General features: G+C 49.1%; 1 protein-coding gene across 3 annotated transcripts in view; it reads right to left on the bottom strand.

Annotated features, from left to right (window-relative positions):
* The window catches only part of TOP3A (DNA topoisomerase III alpha), a 27,185-nt gene extending 9,739 nt beyond the window's left edge, over positions 1 to 17,446 (bottom strand). Inside the window, exons 1-13 of one of the 3 annotated variants that reach the window (XM_045487574.1) lie at positions 16,974 to 17,446; positions 14,085 to 14,144; positions 12,843 to 12,916; positions 11,706 to 11,781; positions 10,199 to 10,307; positions 9,046 to 9,189; positions 8,722 to 8,892; positions 8,350 to 8,450; positions 6,634 to 6,708; positions 5,233 to 5,315; positions 3,984 to 4,191; positions 1,708 to 1,893; positions 1,387 to 1,516 (exon numbers count right to left, since the gene is read on the bottom strand). In XM_045487574.1, the coding sequence (XP_045343530.1) occupies positions 1,387 to 1,516; positions 1,708 to 1,893; positions 3,984 to 4,191; positions 5,233 to 5,315; positions 6,634 to 6,708; positions 8,350 to 8,450; positions 8,722 to 8,892; positions 9,046 to 9,189; positions 10,199 to 10,307; positions 11,706 to 11,781; positions 12,843 to 12,916; positions 14,085 to 14,144; positions 16,974 to 17,153 (1,597 nt within the window). In that variant the 5' untranslated portion in view covers positions 17,154 to 17,446. The remainder of the gene's footprint in view (positions 1 to 1,386; positions 1,517 to 1,707; positions 1,894 to 3,983; positions 4,192 to 5,232; positions 5,316 to 6,633; positions 6,709 to 8,349; positions 8,451 to 8,721; positions 8,893 to 9,045; positions 9,190 to 10,198; positions 10,308 to 11,705; positions 11,782 to 12,842; positions 12,917 to 14,084; positions 14,145 to 16,973) is intronic. The other 2 variants (XM_045487576.1, XM_045487575.1) reach the window with 2 other exon arrangements.

Below are 17,446 nucleotides of genomic sequence, written 5' to 3'. Positions count from 1 at the left end.
CTGCCAGAGCCCATCGGGCTGGACTTAAGTGTTGCTTTGATTTCTTTCTCCGGCTAGATGAGCCCTTGGGGGGAATGGAATGACCAGGCATGATTCCTGTCTGTGTCTCCGGGGCCTAGACCAACATCTAGCTGTGGAAGCCTCAGATTTTTAATGAGTGAATCCTGATGGGTGAACTAACTTTAATTTTAGCGAACCCTGCAACTTTGCGGACAGTATAGCAATGGCCAGAGGACTCCAGGAGGGCACTCCTTCCTAAGTCCCAGGACTACAAAACCCACTGTATAGTGAGGCGGCTGTGCCCCAGGGCGGGCAGCTGTGTCCCAGGAATACGCCCAGGGAACTCCCACTTCCCCTCCATCCACTTCCCTCTCCATCGTGCCGCTGCCCCTCTGAACTAGGTTTGCCGGAGACCATGACAGAGCCGTGACCAAAACTGACGAGGGGTGGCAGATCTGTCCCGAGGGACCCACCTGTAAACCTTGGGCCACGGGGCTTACCGGGAAAGCCAATTCTGGCCCAGTTTCCTTTTTTTTTTTTTTTTTTTTCAACGTTTATTTATTTTTGGGACAGAGAGAGACAGAGCATGAACGGGGGAGGGGCAGAGAGAGAGGGAGACACAGAATCGGAAACAGGCTCCAGGCTCTGAGCCATCAGCCCAGAGCCCGACGCGGGGCTCGAACTCCCGGACCGCGAGATCGTGACCTGGCTGAAGTCGGACGCTTAACCGACTGCGCCACCCAGGCGCCCCGGCCCAGTTTCCTTTTAACCTAATTTCCAATTCCCATACTGTTACGAGGAATGTTTTAAGGAACACCAAGGGCATGGCCGCGTGTGGCTAGCCGCAGGGCAGCAAACTCAGACTCCGCAGGGGCCTGGCAGGTAACGAGCGGAGAGCGGAGCCAAGTGTGAGCGATGGGGAAGGGACAGCCACCACTCCAATTCAACTCCAATTCCATTTCTGGGCGCGAAGGGGCGGGCTGCCAGACCCAACACCTCGCAAGACGAAGACACGAATTTTTTTATGTGGAATCTCTCAGGCCTTAAATGTTGGTAACTTATTCAAAATAGAAGCAAATCCCTGTGTGGGCCAAATATCCTGAGTCCACGGACAGGACCTGGCCAGGGTGCTCCCAGCGCACCGCCCCCGAGTCCTGGGACACATCGATGTCCTCATTCGGCTGCTGTAAAGCAGTGGTTAAGAGCACCATGTGTGGACTTACTCAGACCAAGGTTCTTAACCTCTCTAACCCTCACTTCAGCTACAAAGGGGGTGAAGAATATAATGGCCACATTAGAGCTGTGGCAAAGACCAGAAGAGACACGGTGCCTGGCCCGTACAGAGTGTGCCGGAGCCGCCAGCTACCAGGACAGCAAGCTACTGACCAATGCCGTGCTTTTCCATGAGGGCGATGAGGTCGGCTTCGGTGAGCAGCTGGGGGGGACTGGTCTCTCCGTCCACCATCTCCACAGTGCTGGGCTGAAAGCGGGAGCCTCTCTCGTAGACGGGGAGGGTCTACAGAGAGCAGCAGAAGCGTCAGATCATTCCGCGTGGCACTTAGGCAAAAGACAACTTCCATTTCAAAGAACGTGGCCCCGCTCCATCAGACGGCACTGGGGTTGGGAACATGGCTGTCTTCCCCTTTCCCCGAGGCCCACGGGGTGAGACGTGGCCTCTGGCCTCTGACCGGGCCTGTGCTTTAGTACCTTGTCACTCCAGCGGTCATATGGGTACACATCCAGGTAGTTTCGGGCCAGAATCATGAGGCCGTGGGCCACGAAGCGTTCCTGAGCGATGTCGATCTCCACAGTGGTCTCCTGCCCCTGAGCATCCTGGGAGCAGCAAGCCAGGAAATGACGAACGATGAACTCATACAGTCGCTGCTCATCTCCCTAGGAAGAAAGAGAAAGGGTCTGAAACTCCCTCCAGAAGATAGCCTCTCAAGGATCGCAGCACCACCAGTAGTCTGATGTGGCCGAGGCCACCTTCCGGCCCAAAGTTCCACATGAAACAGGGCACGTGGCTCCCGTAGCCCCCGCAGCAGCATGGAGCGCTGGGCATACTCGCTGTGTGCTGTGGACTTAGACACAACCCTAATCAGGTGAGGATAAACAAGGAAGGCATCCTACCTTCCAGACTGAGAGGTGCTTCTTTTGACATAAACCCCATCAAGGGAGGAGACAAGGTAAAAACATAATAAACTAATAAGGGATCCCTTGCATAGAAGACACAGTAAAGTTACAGCCAGCAGCCCTACACCATCACGTTCACAAGGTTCATGGGACTTTCTACCAGTGAAGTAATCAAGGACTGAGCGAGGCTCAATCTGTCAAAGCCCGTAAGATGCTCATACTCATAGCCAATAATTCTAAGAATGGATCCAAAGGAAACGAAAGGTCCACGCAGATATTTACACAAAGGTCAATGGTTATTATGTCTCAGAAAGTTGAAAGCAATCTTAAAAAACAGGTTTTGCAGGGGTGCTTTCTGCAGGGGTGATTTTGCACCCTGCAGATGAGCAGGGTGGCTCAGTTGGCTGGCAATCCGACTTTGGCTCAGGTCACGACCTTGCGGTTTGTGGGTTCAAGCCCCATGTCGGGCTCTGCGCTAACAGCTTGAAACCTGAAACTTGCTTCAGATTCTCTTTCTCTGTGCCCCTCTCCCGCTTATGCACGTGTGCCCTCCCTCTCTCTCTCTCTCTCTCTCTCTCAAAAAAAAAAAAATAAATAAACAACAAAAAAATAGATTTGGCAAAAGAAATTATGGTACATCTATGCAATCATTAAATATCATACTTTAAAATATTTCAGGGGCACCTGGGTGGCTTAGTTGATTGAGCGTCTGACTTCAGCTCAGGTCACGATCTCACAGTTTGAGTTTGAGCCCCCCACTGGGCTCTCTGCTGTCAGCACAGAGCCCGCTTCAGATCCTCTGTTTCCCCTCTCTCTGCCCCTCCCTCGCTCAGACACTCTCTCTTAAAAATGAACAAACATCGGGGCGCCTGGGTGGCTCAGTCTGTTGAGTGTCCGACTTCAGCCAGGTCACGATCTCGCGGTCCGTGAGTTCGAGCCCCGCGTCGGGCTCTGGGCTGATGGCTCAGAGCCTGGAGCCTGCTTTCGATTCTGTGTCTCCCTCTCTCTCTGCCCCTCCCCCGTTCATGCTCTGTCTCTCTCTGTCTCAAAAATAAATAAATGTTAAAAAAAAAAATTAAAAAAAAAAATGAACAAACATCTATTAAAAAAAAAATTCGGCATACGAGGAAATGGCAAATTTTTTTCTTCCTCGTATTCTTTTGAATTTTCTAAACTAAAATGGACCTGTATTACATTTAGGGCCAGAGGACAATGCGTGTTAATAAAAAAAGGAAACAAGGACCAAATGTGGCTCAGCTCTGCAACGAGCCTGCATCTGTCAAACAAGCCTAACCAGCTTGGCCCTCAGGGCCCTCCTGGAGCTCATTCTCCAGCTGAGGAAGGACAATAGGCAAGACACGCGGCAGGGCAGGGCTGCCCGAGAGCCCTGCAGCCACCGGACCAAAGACAAGAGGCCGGTGTCACAGCGTCCAAGTGTCAGGATGGCAATGGAAACCCATCGAGTCTGGGGAGGATGGGGGCCGGATTCCTCCAGTTAACGAGGAGCCAAGAAGGCCAAGCCATTCTGTGGGAGGCTCTGTGGGGGCTGTGCAAGGGCACAGGGCAGGCGAACCTCCTAGTCCACGTGTGGGGGGCTCGGCAAAGCTGCAGGGGGTCTGACAGAGCGGGAAGTGGGCTGGACAGCAGAGCCTGCTCTGGGGGCGGGGATTCACGGACACCAAGCAGAACACTGAAGCAGCAGAATTCGGACACTGACATCTCTTTGCTAAAATGGAGAGAGATTTCAAAATCACTCAGTTCCTCAAGTAAGAGCCCACAGAGTAAATTCAAGTGCCGCTAACCCTTCACCTCCCCCTGGGTTCTAGGAGGCAGTAGTTAGGGAAACCAACCTGCAAGCTGCTAGTGTATTTGGTGGGGTGGATGGGAGGGTGAGCTTGGTCAGACTTGTTCCCATTGCGTGGAGTAGGGCCGCCCCGTTCTAGAATGCTCTGGGCAAAGGCCCCCCAACGTGGATCCGGGGTCTGCTGCTCTACGAGCACCGTCAGGTTTAAGTCTTTGGGGAAGATGTTTGTCTCAGTTCGAGGATAGCTGATGTACCTAAAACAAAGGCAAACGAATAGAAAAAGAAATTGCTAGAATTGCTCTAGAAACAACCGAATTCGATTGAAAGCACCTGGTGGCACCTGCAATGTCCCATCTGAGCTAGCCAACGCAACCGAAGGCAACCTAGCTTACCTACGTTGACAAAAGTTCTCAGATGGGACCCCCTGATGGGGTGAGAGACAGCAGGCTCTCTTGCTGAGATGCCCCAAGAAGCCACAAGAAAAATGACAGGGGAAGCACAGGCGGGGACAGTAGGCTCAGGCTGCCAGCCGTTGTGTAGCCGGACACAGCCCTGGCCCGAACGGTCTGCCAGTGACCCCCCATGGCCTTGAGAGCAGCAACAGAGTGTGCTCCTACGAATTTTTTTCAGGTATAGAAAGCGTAATGCTGCCTAACAAACCATCATGTGGACCCTACATGTAATTTACCATTTTTTACTAGCCACTTAAACAGTATTAACGAGATCATTTACATCCTTTTGTTTCATACAAGTCTTCGAAACCCAGCACACATTTTACACTTCCAGCATGTCCCAATTCGCACGACCCAAATCTCAAGTGCCTGATAGTCACCTGTGGCGAGTGGCTGCCACAGCGGTCCACGGCATGGACCACACCGTCACTGGATGGTGCTGGGATGTTCACAACCCCTGAAGTGCGATGATTTATGATGGCAAACGACTACTAAAGGTGTGGTCTGCCACCTGCCAAGGCCCTGGCGGGGGGACTGTTGAGAGGTCAACACTGAGATGTGAATTCACTCAACGGGCTCTTTTCCTTATCAGAAAAGTCAATGTCAAAATTCTACTTCAGAGCTCAGGTGATATCTAGACAGTCTGTATTTACCCATAAGCTCTAAAATATTTTCACCCTGGCTCAGTGGGTGGAGCATGTAACTCTTGATCTCAGATTGTGAGTTTGAGCCCCATGTTGGGTATACAGATTACTTAAAAATAGTATCTTTAAAAGAAAATGAAGCAAAATAAAATACTTCACCCTGACAAAGATGCACCAAATTCTATTCCCAAATATTTACCCTTGAGTGTAGAGCTTTTCAGCAATCCTCATGGTTTCTTTAGCATTTATTCTCAACTTTCGAGAAGCCAGCTTCTCAAGCTCCTGTTAAATGTGTCAATAGGCAAGTTAGAGTGCAGTGTGGGAGTCAGAGGGCACAACACAGCCACACAACTCATCTTCACAAATGTCTGGCCACTGTCACTCCAGCTGCTGTCACGCAGAGGGAGAAAGACTGTAGCAAAGAAAGCTTTCTGGGCCTGCCAGGCAGAGGCAGATTCCAACCCAGTGGTTCTCAGGCTCTGATGGGCAGAAGCGAGAATCACTTAGGAAGAGAAAAGATTCCCGGGCCCTGAGCACTAGGGATTCTGACAGAAGAGTCCTGGGACAGAGGCCAGAAATCTGCATTTTTTTTTTTTTTTTAACCAGCAAGCCAATACACAGATTCTAATACAGGCAGTCTGGGAACCACACTTTGGGAAAACCACTGGAGCCCTACTAACTTCTGGATGATGAATACCATTCTTCAAAAACTCCTGGGAGATCATCGATTGTCCTTCCCCTTGGTCACATTCCACCAATGTCAGCGGCTCTATGTCAAAGCCTATTTAACCAGTGAGGACCAATACACTTATGCCTGTCCTACACAATCGGTCTGTAATGCTCCCCTTGTCATTCCTACAAATCACTCACATGCGCATGCGCGCGTGCACATACACACACACACACACACACACACACACACACACCACACACACACACACACACACACACTGGGCCACGCCCAAGGTAAAGACCACACTGCCCACCAATCCCCACGCGTTTCTTAGCCTGTTTGTTCCGTATGTTCAACCTCCAGGGTGAATCCTGACGGCAACTGTACCCTGAATTGTCCTGACTGGTGGTGACTGGGAAGGGGCACTCCTAAGGTAGTTAAGTCCAACTCGTGTCCAGCAGGGTGGCTCTTCGTGGGTCTAAAAAGTTGAGAAACCCTGTCCTAAGGTAGGCTCTTAATACAGATTTTAAAAAACGTTTACATAGATTAGGCACACGTTAAAGAAAAATGCCCAGGCGGAAAAAGACAAGCTATCCTAATCACAACAATGTAAAAATTACGTGTACGAGAAAAAACAGGAAGAGGAGGTGCTCACATTGGATCAGAGATTACGTAAGGATGACGGGGGACGTGTCTTCCTCTTTCTGTTTGCCAAACCCCACACAAAGCAGCTACGTTGCATTTATTAACTTAAAAAAGCACGAAAAGACTAAGCAGCCTCTGTTTTGGGGTTTCTGTTCTCCCCAAGGGCTTTCCCGCTTGGCCTCGTGAAGGGTGATGCTTTGTGCCACCGGCCACCGTCTGCTGTAGAAACCTGGTCCCAGCACCAGGCAATCAGAGCGCCTGGTGCAGTCATCTGGAACATACCACAGTGTCCAATGCTTGAGGCCTCCACTTGCTCTTTGCCTTAGACTTGACCTCTACCACGGTTGCCCTGGGATCCTAGAGAGCCAGAAAAAGCAGAGGTCACGTTAACCTCTTTGCGCACCTTCTCTAGCTGTCCTGCGGTAGCCTTTGCTCACCATTCTGGAGGACACTCACCACGAGCAGAGGCCCCTGCTCCAGCCACGACAGCACCTCGAGCGAGATGGGCTCGAAGCCTGCGGTGTGGTGGAGACCTCACCACCTTCCCGCTCAAACCAAGACTTTGAGGGGCAACTTTACAAGCCCCAACGTGCCTTCCAAGGCCCGCGAAACACCACAGCCTGTGCATCTCCTAAGCACTGTTTCCTACCTACACGTGCATGGTGTTACATTTTAAAATGTCAGGATGATACCAAGTTAGAAATCGGAGAAATCGTACACTACAAGCTGGAAAACCCAATGTGGAGACCATCTTCACCGCACCCCAGCGAACAGGAGTGTTTCCTTCTCTCGAACAGGTAAATGTGCAGTGTCAGAGACGTGCCAGGTAGTTCCGTGACCTCTAGGGTCAAAGGGCAGAGCCGTGGACAGAGTGACTCCTGGACGCAGGGTGGTCTCCGGAAGGAGCTGGAGAGTCAGGTATGCTAGAAGCTAGCTGTGCTGTGCCCCTTACCGGCTCTAGAGTGCGCACAAATTACTTCACTCTCTCCCACCTCATCTGTGAGGCGGGGACAGGATCGCCACCCTCACGGGCGCTATCAGGACTAAACAGGATAGTGTAACATAAAGCGTGTCTGGCACTGCAGCCGGTGCTCACCGGTCATCGGTCCCCCTTCACCAAATCAATTAATAAGCCTGCCAGGGCGCTACAGCCGGGAGCACATGTGACTCATCAAAGTAGAGATCTCAGAGTTTCTCTCAGGCACCACTGTGTGCAGCCTCCAGGTTAAAGCCAGCAGTCAGGTACTGGCTGAAAAGCAGCAGCACCACAAGGTGGACGATCAGTATGAGGGTCGCAACTCGGCCACCGACTGGCCTGCGGTCCTCTGATGTGCCGCTCTCTCTACTTCTCTACTGACACGTGTTCTCTACCCCCCCCCCCCCCACACACACACACCCTCCCCGGCCCTCTTGTGGCTGGCTGTCTCCTGCTAATCACTCTGGCCTTCACTCAGATGTGGCCCTGAGAGGCCTTCCGTGACCACCATGCCTAGAACGGTCCCCTTCCTGCCCCCCAGGCTGGTCTCTGTTCCTTCCCCCTACTTTTCCTTCCTGGCATTTGCCCCTGGATGAAGTTAACTTGCTCGTTTGTGACTTTCATCTTTCTAGATCTCATCTAACCGGGGGAAGAGGGAGCTGGACCAGATGCTGTCCAAACCCCTTCCAGCTTTAGGACTCTATTGTTCCAGACTGGTCTAGAGGATCCTGAGTGACCTCTGCTAACAGCATTCTACTTTAGGGAGAGATTTCAGCTATGTATTTCTTAAAATTTCTGCCTTTATCTACAAGGTCTGCAGCTCCTGTGGTTTCCTATTGTTTAGTACCATTTTCATGGAGTTTGTCCTACAGGTTCCCTAAAAGTGAGGTTCTGAGATGCAAGCTGAAAGCTACAGTTCAGTGGGAAAAGGGAACAGGATCACTTCTGCTAACACAGAAGGAGTGGCCTGGGAACTTCCAGAACAGTTTTCCTCGATCATTAAAATTCCAAATATCTCTTACCTCCATGCACAGCTGATAGAGGACAAGACAAGCTGTGTGGTTAAAGAGGCGATGCCTTTTCCAGTTGAATTCTACGACACCATCTTTGTGGTCATGAGTTACTGTATCGGGGACAAATAGGAAGGCCATGACTCAGAGAAGCCATATGATGGGACAGAGAGAAGAAAGCACGTTGCACTGAAATTCCAAAGGAATAGGAAACATGGCTTTGGGATTATGGGTCATTCAGGAAACTAAGTGGATTCTGAGCATCGTAATGGGGTGGGACGAAGGGCAGCAAGACTAAAAAACTCATTTAATTAGTGCCATTTTTGCTCCTGGTTCTTCCCAGGCCCTTAGGTTCTACACCGTAAACAACTCCTCCGGCCATACCTTTAATTTTGTGGAAGATTTCTGGCACAAAAGCCTGAATGGCTTTGAACCTCTCTACCACGAACCCCAGGGTTGGGAACTGGCAGCTGCCATAACTGATCAGCTGCTCCGCTAACACCTCGGGAAAAATCCTCTGCAGCCTCAGGGTCTGGAACCTAGTGAAGGCAGCTCCTAGGAAGTGAGGACGGAAGGAAGGAAGGAGAAAGCAGTGGACCGTGAGATCAAAGCCAGCTGCACGTATCTACACACAAGCCTCATTCTTGGTTCATAACCCGACCCCCGATGTGCCACGCAGACCCCCAGGGGAGTTTGCCAGTGGCTCACCGATCCTCAGGTCCAGCTCCTGCCTCACGTCCACAGCATCGCTCACTCTCGGATCGGGCTCGGTCAGGTTCTCACAGGCCGTCTGGACGGCTCGGGGGGTGATCTCAGAGAAACGGGCTCTCAGCACTGGCAGACTGGGCTTCACTGTGGAACAGAGTCACCAAGATCAAAGTCAAACCACACTGCCTTCCCATCATAAAGGGCTCGCTTTTCTTAAACCACCTTGAATGAAAGATAAGCCATTTCGAGATGTTGTGAGGCACCCAATTTTCTGATTAGGTGAAATTAACAGTATGCTAGCCACCTAAGAAGGAAACTTTGCTATAACCGCTAAGCTTAGTTTTGTCAGAAGTAACAGTGGTGTGAATTTTAGCTATTTAAGTGAATTGCAGCTATTCTCCTTATGAGCCTCTCAAGATTCTAATCTCACTCAGACGTTTGGGGAAAATAAAATGTTGTCAATTAGAAGGTCCTACAAGGGAATTTCATGTCCTGGCACGGAAATAACATAGGACATACACACTGTCCCTGAAAGTTAACGTACTTAAATTCCCAGCAGTCGTTACAGCTTTCAACACAAAAACACTCAGGGAAAATAGAAACTATCCACTCTCTGAAGCCTGAGAATGACCTGTGCATCACTTCCGCTAAGTTACCTGCAATCATTAGCCCCGTTGAAGGCATTTAAATTCATCTCAGCGAGTATTTATTAATATTCAGGCAGCATACAAAGAATACAGCAGATGAACAACATTCTAGAATTACTCTTTGTACTGTCCGTACGGCATATGCATTCTCTCGCAAATATTCAATCTATACTTATAAAAGGTACGATAAGAAGTCCCTGCTCTCAAGCAGCTGGCAATCTACTTGGACCTGACGCGAAACAAGCCCTGGGCTGCGGGGTCTGTGCCACTCGGTAACTCTTTTAGTCCTCGTGCCACCCTAGGAACTGTGTCAGACTGGCCTGACTTTCCAGAAGGCTGAGGCTCCCGTGGGTTCAGTAACTTGCTCTGGACACACTGCTGGTGAGGCCTGACGGATCCAGCGGGGAGAGTCTGTAAGGAGGAACTCAGCCTTGACCCACTCACACAGGGGAACCATCTACTTCTGTGGCCCCAGGGTGTGGAAACCCGGAAGCCACGTCACTTACCAGCCCTGCACACGTGGATAATCTCGAACCCGATATTTTCCCCTTCTCTATCGCAGTCGGTCCAGATCACCAGGGCCTGGCACTGCCGGGTCTCTCGTTCCAGAGTTTTCTGAAATTCCCAGCCAGGGAAGAGCGGTGAGAGTGTAGTCGCCATGAGGTGACACCTCTACGCTAAGGACGTGTGACCAAACCGAACATCAGTGATGTTATGGGGATGCGCCGCCTTGGTGAGAGGGAGCGATCTGAGGAAACTGCTCCTACTACCTGTAAGGATGCCGAGGCTGCTACTACAACCCTCCAGCTTAGAATCACGGACCCGAAAGTGAGCTTCTAGAAGTTGGAGGGTTTAATGCACCTGCCCTCGTGTGACAAGACCTAAACCTCAGCTCTGACACACACTTGTAACTCTCGTGGTTCTGATCACGTCCTGGTCAAAAACGAAACTGATCCCTAATTGAGTTTCACCCCAAGAAGGTTTCCCAGCTAGCAGACCACTGCTACAGGTGCCCTGAGCACGCATAACTCGCCTGTCACGTGACCACTTACACTTTGTTGTCTCTCCATGCTAATTTGGGATGGAAGCTAGGATTAATGTTTTTTAACTTGTTCGACGTGTCAAGTTTTTTTTACTTAGGTTCTAATTAGTTCACACATAGCGTCGTATTGGTTTCGGGAATAGAATTTAGTGATCCATCACTTAGAATTAATTATTTAACAGTGTTATTCCTAGGATTTATTTAAACAACCACTACTAATAAAAAGGCTTATTTTTAGTCAGTACAGCTTGTGACTCTTGATCTTGGGGTTGTGACTTCTCCATCGGTGGAGACGTTATTTAAAACTAAAATCTTTGGGGCGCCTGCGTGGCGCAGTCGGTGAAGCGTCCGACTTCAGCCAGGTCACGATCTCGCGGTCCGTGAGTTCGAGCCCCGCATCGGGCTCTGGGCTGATGGCTCAGAGCCTGGAGCCTGTTTCCGATTCTGTGTCTCCCTCTCTCTCTGCCCCTCCCCCGTTCATGCTCTGTCTCTCTCTGTCCCAAAAATAAATAAACATTGAAAAAAAAAATTAAAAAAATTAAAAAATAAAAAATAAAACTAAAATCTTTGAAAATAAACAAATAAAAAATAAGTGGCCTCATTTATACGATGAGTGGGAAGAATTTTTAAATGTTTATTTATTTATTTTGAGGGGGCAGGGAGGGGGAGAAACAGAGGGAGAGAGGGAGAAAGAGAATCCTAGGCAGGCTGTCCGTGCAGAACCTGACTTGGGGCTTGATCTCACCAACCATGAGATCACGACCTGAGCTGAAATCAAGAGTCAGACGCTTAACCGACTGAGCCACCCAGGTGCCCTGAGTAGGAATAATTTTTAAAATTATGGCACTAAGTTTGGTGGGAAACGTGATCTCTAAATTCTGATGCATTCAAAATACAGAAATCACAGTTCAATTATTTTGCACTCTGGAGTTGTTCAACTCCAGTGCTATATGTCTTCCAAAAGATCCTACCTTGATGTCTACAAAATTCTCTGGGCAGTACTTTTCAATTTCTGCTTCAAACAGGACAAGGGGATTGCAGCTGTGCCTAGAAAAGAGGATGAAAACACAAAACATCCAACCTCAGCACAGGATGGAAAGTCCTCCATTTTTATAAGAAAAAAATTGCTCAGTGAGCTCACGGATGGATCCCCAACAGAAGTCCCACGTGAAAATGCCAGAGAATTAAAAGCAAGGCTATGACCCTCTGCACAAAGCACTTTCTGCTTTCTGTGACAGCAGCAGCTGCTAAGAAGAAATTCTGGAGCCCTTTCACGCACGTCTGCAATAGGATAAATGTAACACAGCGACTACATGAAATAGGTCTGGCTATTCTAAGGAAAATAACACTTCAAAGTGGTTATTTGTTCTCAACACACGGTAAAAATTCACAATGGTTCGGGGCGCCTGGGTGGCGCAGTCGGTTAAGCGTCCGACTTCAGCCAGGTCACGATCTCGCGGTCCGTGAGTTCGAGCCCCGCGTCAGGCTTTGGGCTGATGGCTCAGAGCCTGGAGCCTGTTTCCGATTCTGTGTCTCCCTCTCTCTCTGCCCCTCCCCCGTTCATGCTCTGTCTCTCTCTGTCCCAAAAATAAATAAACGTTGAAAAAAAAAAAAATTAAAAAAAAAAAAAAAAAATTCACAATGATTCAGTTAATCTTAGGTCACTGCCGTGGTCTCCATGGTGTTTGTCCCCTCAAAATTCACATGCTGGAATCTTAATACCAATGTGATGGCGTTAGAAGGTGGGGCCTCTGGGAGGCGATTAGGTCAGGGGAGTGGTACCTCATGAATGGGATTAATGCTCTGATAAAAGAAGACGCACAGAGCTCCCTCGCTCCTTCCATCAGCTGAGGACATGGTGAGAGATCAGCAGTCTACGTGTACCCTGATCTCCTGCTTCCAGCCTCCAGAACCAGGCAAAATCAATTTCTATTGTTTATTAGCCCCCCCACGGTTGATGACATTTTGTTATACCAGCCCGAATGGACAAAGACAGTCATCTGGGTATTAGAAGTTATACAGTAAGATCAACATGCCTCAAAATCCCGACAGCATTTCACAACTTACTGTAATAATCAGAAAGTTCTTCCCCCAGGCATTGTACTGACCATTTGCGGAACTGCATCTGGAAATCATGAGCCAGCAAATGTCCAGAAACTGAAGTCATTATCATGGTAACATTCTGAAGGATAACAAAATTCGAGTTAGTCTTTTGGCAATTATATTTTGCCGCATCATTCAAATAAAAGGGAGGAACTTCTGTTAAAGAGAAAAAAGGGGTTGCCGAGGGTTGAGGGGAGGTGAGGAGGAAGGAAGAGATGGAGTGCAGAGGACTTTAAGGGCAGTGGGAATAGTCTGCACGATACTGTAATGACGGATGTATGTTCTACTTTTGTCCGAACCCATGGTACGCACAACACCGAGAGAGAACCCTAATGTAAACTAGGGACTTTGGGTGATTATGATGTGTCAGTGTAGGTACAATTGTGATGGTAAAGAATGCATTACTCTGGTGATCTGATGTTGATCATGGTGGGGGGGGGGGGGGTGTATGTGTGGGGGCAGGGGTCTATTGGAAATCTCTGTACCCCCCTCTCAATTTTGCTCCAAAAACCTAAAATGGCTCTAAAAAAATTAAGTCTATAAACAAAACAAAACCAAACCTAGTTGGGGAGAAATGAACATAAATGCATCTCTTTGAAGCCAAATACCAAACTAACGACCGTTCTAATTCTAGCACCGTGATGCCTTTTATAGGATTTAAAGTTTCCTCAAACTACTGTGTTTTGGTTTCTTTCTTGTTATAAAGAGAAGGGGCCATACTTCATTAAAAAGAGACTTCCTTATAAATTACAAAATACTCATTTGCAACCAGAGATCTTTAGGTCTTAACAATTATTCTTGAAAGATAGTGACTTCTTCTATGATGGCCAGGCTCGTTCTTCTTGATCAAATAACTTTTTTTTTTTAATGTTTATTTTCGAGAGAGACATACACACACACACACACACACACACACACACACACAGTGTGGGTGGGGGAGGGGCAGAGAGGGAGACACAGAATCAAAGCAGGCTCTAGGCTCTGAGGTGTCAGCACAGAGGCCGACATGGGGCACGAACCCACCAACCACAAGATCATGACCTGAGCTGACGTCGGACGTTTAATCGACTGAGCTACCCGGGCGCCCCTTGAAATAACTCTTAAGGTACAGGCAGTTCAGTGGCAACCTGTAGTTAACAACTTCTATTTTTATAGCCATCACTAAAAACTCGAGGAACATGCACCAAAATGGCCCATGGATCTAACAGCACACTTCAGCTGCAGGACAGAAATATGATAGCACCTACCTGGCCGTACAGATGATAATCAAATTCATAGATCTTGTTGAATTTAGACAATCCTTCCCTCTATAACACAAAACAAGAGTAAATAAGTTACGTTGAAAACAAATGACTCGTCGGCCTAAAGATCAAGCAGAACCTTGACAAGTGGTCATGCTGAAAAATAACAGTATTTCCTAAAGATAAAAACTAGGCTAAATTACTAAGGCCAGTTATCGAGAGGATCCTCAAAACAGTTACGAGCACATGCTTGGGACAGTCCATGGAGTTTTTATGCCAGAAGGTAACCCTGAGGTCAGCTAATATAACGACGAATAGATGAGCCTGGACGAGTCCAAGGTCAAGTCACAAATTAGAGGCAGAGAAAGGATTAGGACGGAATTCTCTTGCCCACTTTCTCCCTCTTCCCCATATCCTTCTACTACTTTTTGGCTGTACGACTGCGCCTGTAAAACTGCTGGGCACAGGCAAATCACTCGCCTTTCTGAACATCAATTTATTTTTGAATAAAGTTACCTCTAAGTGCTCCTCTGGCTCTAAAATCCAGTAACACTACAAGCCCCAGTCAGCACTGGAAGCCAGTCTATAAAGCAATTCTTTAGCTGCGAGCATGGACGAATCAGACCCTCTCTGAATAGATCCCACCGTCCTCCACAGCAGCATTAAAAGTACTTTTACAGGGGGGCGCCTGGGTGGCTCAGTTGGTTGGGCGGCCGACATCGGCTCAGGTCATGATCTCACGGTCCGTGGGTTCGAGCCCCGCGTCGGGCTCTATGCTGACAGCTCAGAGCCTGGAGCCTGTTTCAGATTCTGTGTCTCCCTCTCTCTGACCCTCCCCCGTTCATGCTCTGTCTCTTTCTGTCTCAAAAATAAATAAACGTTAAAAAAAAAAAAAAAAAAAAAGTACTTTTACAAGTACGTTTCCCCAGTCCAGTCCCAAGTGACTCCTGAGGGGCACATCCATTGTCCCTTGTGTCTCTTGGGAACAGTCTAAAACCACCGTTCTGATCCTCTCCAGGTAAATAACTTGTCTGATAACATGTGTGTGATCCCACAACCAGAGCTCCGGCAGGCAGTCTCCTCTACCAGTGGTAGCCTCGAGGATGTGAAATGTCTTTCCTGACATTTCAAACTTGCCCCCCTGTAATTCCCATTTTGGGGTGGCACACAATTATGTGTGATCCCATGTGTGGGTGAGGTGCTCAGGGAAACTGGATACGCCAAACTTAGAGCAGTTTCGGAGTCTGGGGAAAGAAAAAACACCCGGTTGATAGATCAAGAATGTAGCTTTTGTGATCTCTCCTTCTCTTTTTATTTTAGAGAGAGAGCATGTGAGCGGGGGAGAGGGGCAGAGAGAGAGAGGGAGAGAGAAAGAATCCCAAGCAAGCTCCAGGCTCAGCGCAGGAGCCTGACGCGGGGCTCGATCCCACGACCCTGGGATCATGACCTGAGCCAAAGAAATCAAGAGTCAGATGCTCGATCAACTGAGTCACCCAGGAGCCCCTGCTTTTGTGATCTTTTTTTGCAGTGCTGTCCACTCTAAAATAAATAAATAAATAAATAAAATACAAGTCCCTTCTCTAAGTAATCTGTAGGAACTCCCATACTGCTGCCACTAAATCTACAGAATTCTTTAAGAAGCATCTTTCTAAATATAAAAATAAAACCATGAAAAAAACTACCCAGATAAAGAAGGTCGCAGTTTTCAGCGTGCTTTTGAATGCTATTGTAAATGGAATTGTTTTTTTTTAATTTTCTTTCCAGATTGTTCATTGCTACTCATTTGTGTACGTTGATCTTGTATCCCATAACTTGGCTGAACATATTTATTAGCACCAATGGTTCTTTGTGGCTCCTTTAGGATTTCTATTCTGTAAGATCACGAAGGGGATTAAATTTTTATCAAATGTTTGTTCTGCGTCAATTGAGATAAGCAATGTGGGTTTTAAGTGGGAGATTACTGGAGTCACACTTGTGTTTTATAAAGTTACTTTGGCTGCCCAGAATTTGAATAGTGAAAGGTTAGGGAGAAAGCTATCAGAGTTCTCCCTGTGAGGGGCCAGAGGTCTGAACTCTACAGACACAACCCCAGCTCTTGCTCCCACTCTCCACGAGCTAGAAATGGAAGTCTAAGGACCTTGAGATCTTGAAAGAAGAAAAGAGCAGGGAACTTCTGCTTTCTGCCTCCAGAAAACCATTTCGCAATCCACTTTTATTTGACAGATTTTCCTGATCAGTTCTTATCTCCATGCCACCTCGTTTACAAATTCTTTTACCTTTCCCTTCCTTTGCACCTCCAGTGTGTCCAGAACAAATTTTCATCCCTTACTTGCCTGTCTCTCGGGAGTGACTTTGTACTAGTGGGAATAGGGCAGCTGTTCCCTCTAATCCCATAGCCTAGGTAGTACTGCCCTCTTAATACGCGTTTACAGACTGTAAAGCCAGTGGGGCCGCAGAACCCAGGGGATGCGCCGTTGATGGGGAGAGCCAGGTTAGCTGGGAATGCTCGGACAGGGCTTGACCGCCAAGTTAAAGTGCTGTGAACAGAGGTTCCCAATAAAATTTCAAACCACAGGGAATACTGTTAAGACACAGCCTTCCCTGGTCTCACCCCAAACCCACAGAATAGCCAGTGTCCCAGCTAGTACCGATTATCAGACTAGTTTGGGAACCGCGGCTGTGCGCAAGGAGGAGCCAAGGTTTTCAAGCACATGGGTGAAGCATCTTCACTTTTAAATGCCTACTAGTCCGAAAAGAAGACAGGAAGCCACTGCAATGACCCAGAAGTGGGAGAAGCGGCCTCCGTCTGTATTCCCAGCGCTCGCCGCGCTGTCCCGCTGGGTGATCGGGACAGCTCCCTCACCCGCACAGCTGATCGGAAATACGCCTCCTTACCCGCCTCATGCGACCGTTGGACAGCAGGTCGGCGATCCCCTTGGCCGCGTCGTTTTTCTCGGCCACACAGAGAATTTTCCGCACGCCTCGCAAGGCCACCTCCATGGCGGCGCGGGACAAGGTCCTGGCTCTCGGCCGTTGCAGCCAGCGGAGAGCGCAGCGGGCGACAGGGAAGATCATCCCTAGGCCCCGCGGCCGCTGCCGCCCGCCGGGTGCCCAAGCATGCTGGAAAAGCCAGAGGTGACGCCCACCTGACGTCCACCCTAAGGGAACTGGGGCCCCCCGAAAGCCGCCAGCGCCACCTGCCGCGTCCCGGCCACCACCCCTAAGCCAGCGGGGCTTCGGACCCACGGCCTCGACAGGGAATCCCGCACCTAGGCGTCCGGCTTCCGCCCGCCTTCTCGGGCTACATCCGCCCGGTGCGAGCGCCACGGGACCGCGAACTACAACTCCCAGACGACCCCGCGCTCGGG

The sequence above is a fragment of the Leopardus geoffroyi genome, chromosome E1 (assembly GCF_018350155.1).
Source record: "Leopardus geoffroyi isolate Oge1 chromosome E1, O.geoffroyi_Oge1_pat1.0, whole genome shotgun sequence".
Taxonomy (NCBI): domain Eukaryota; kingdom Metazoa; phylum Chordata; class Mammalia; order Carnivora; family Felidae; genus Leopardus; species Leopardus geoffroyi.
This window is presented reverse-complemented; position numbering and strand designations above follow the sequence as displayed.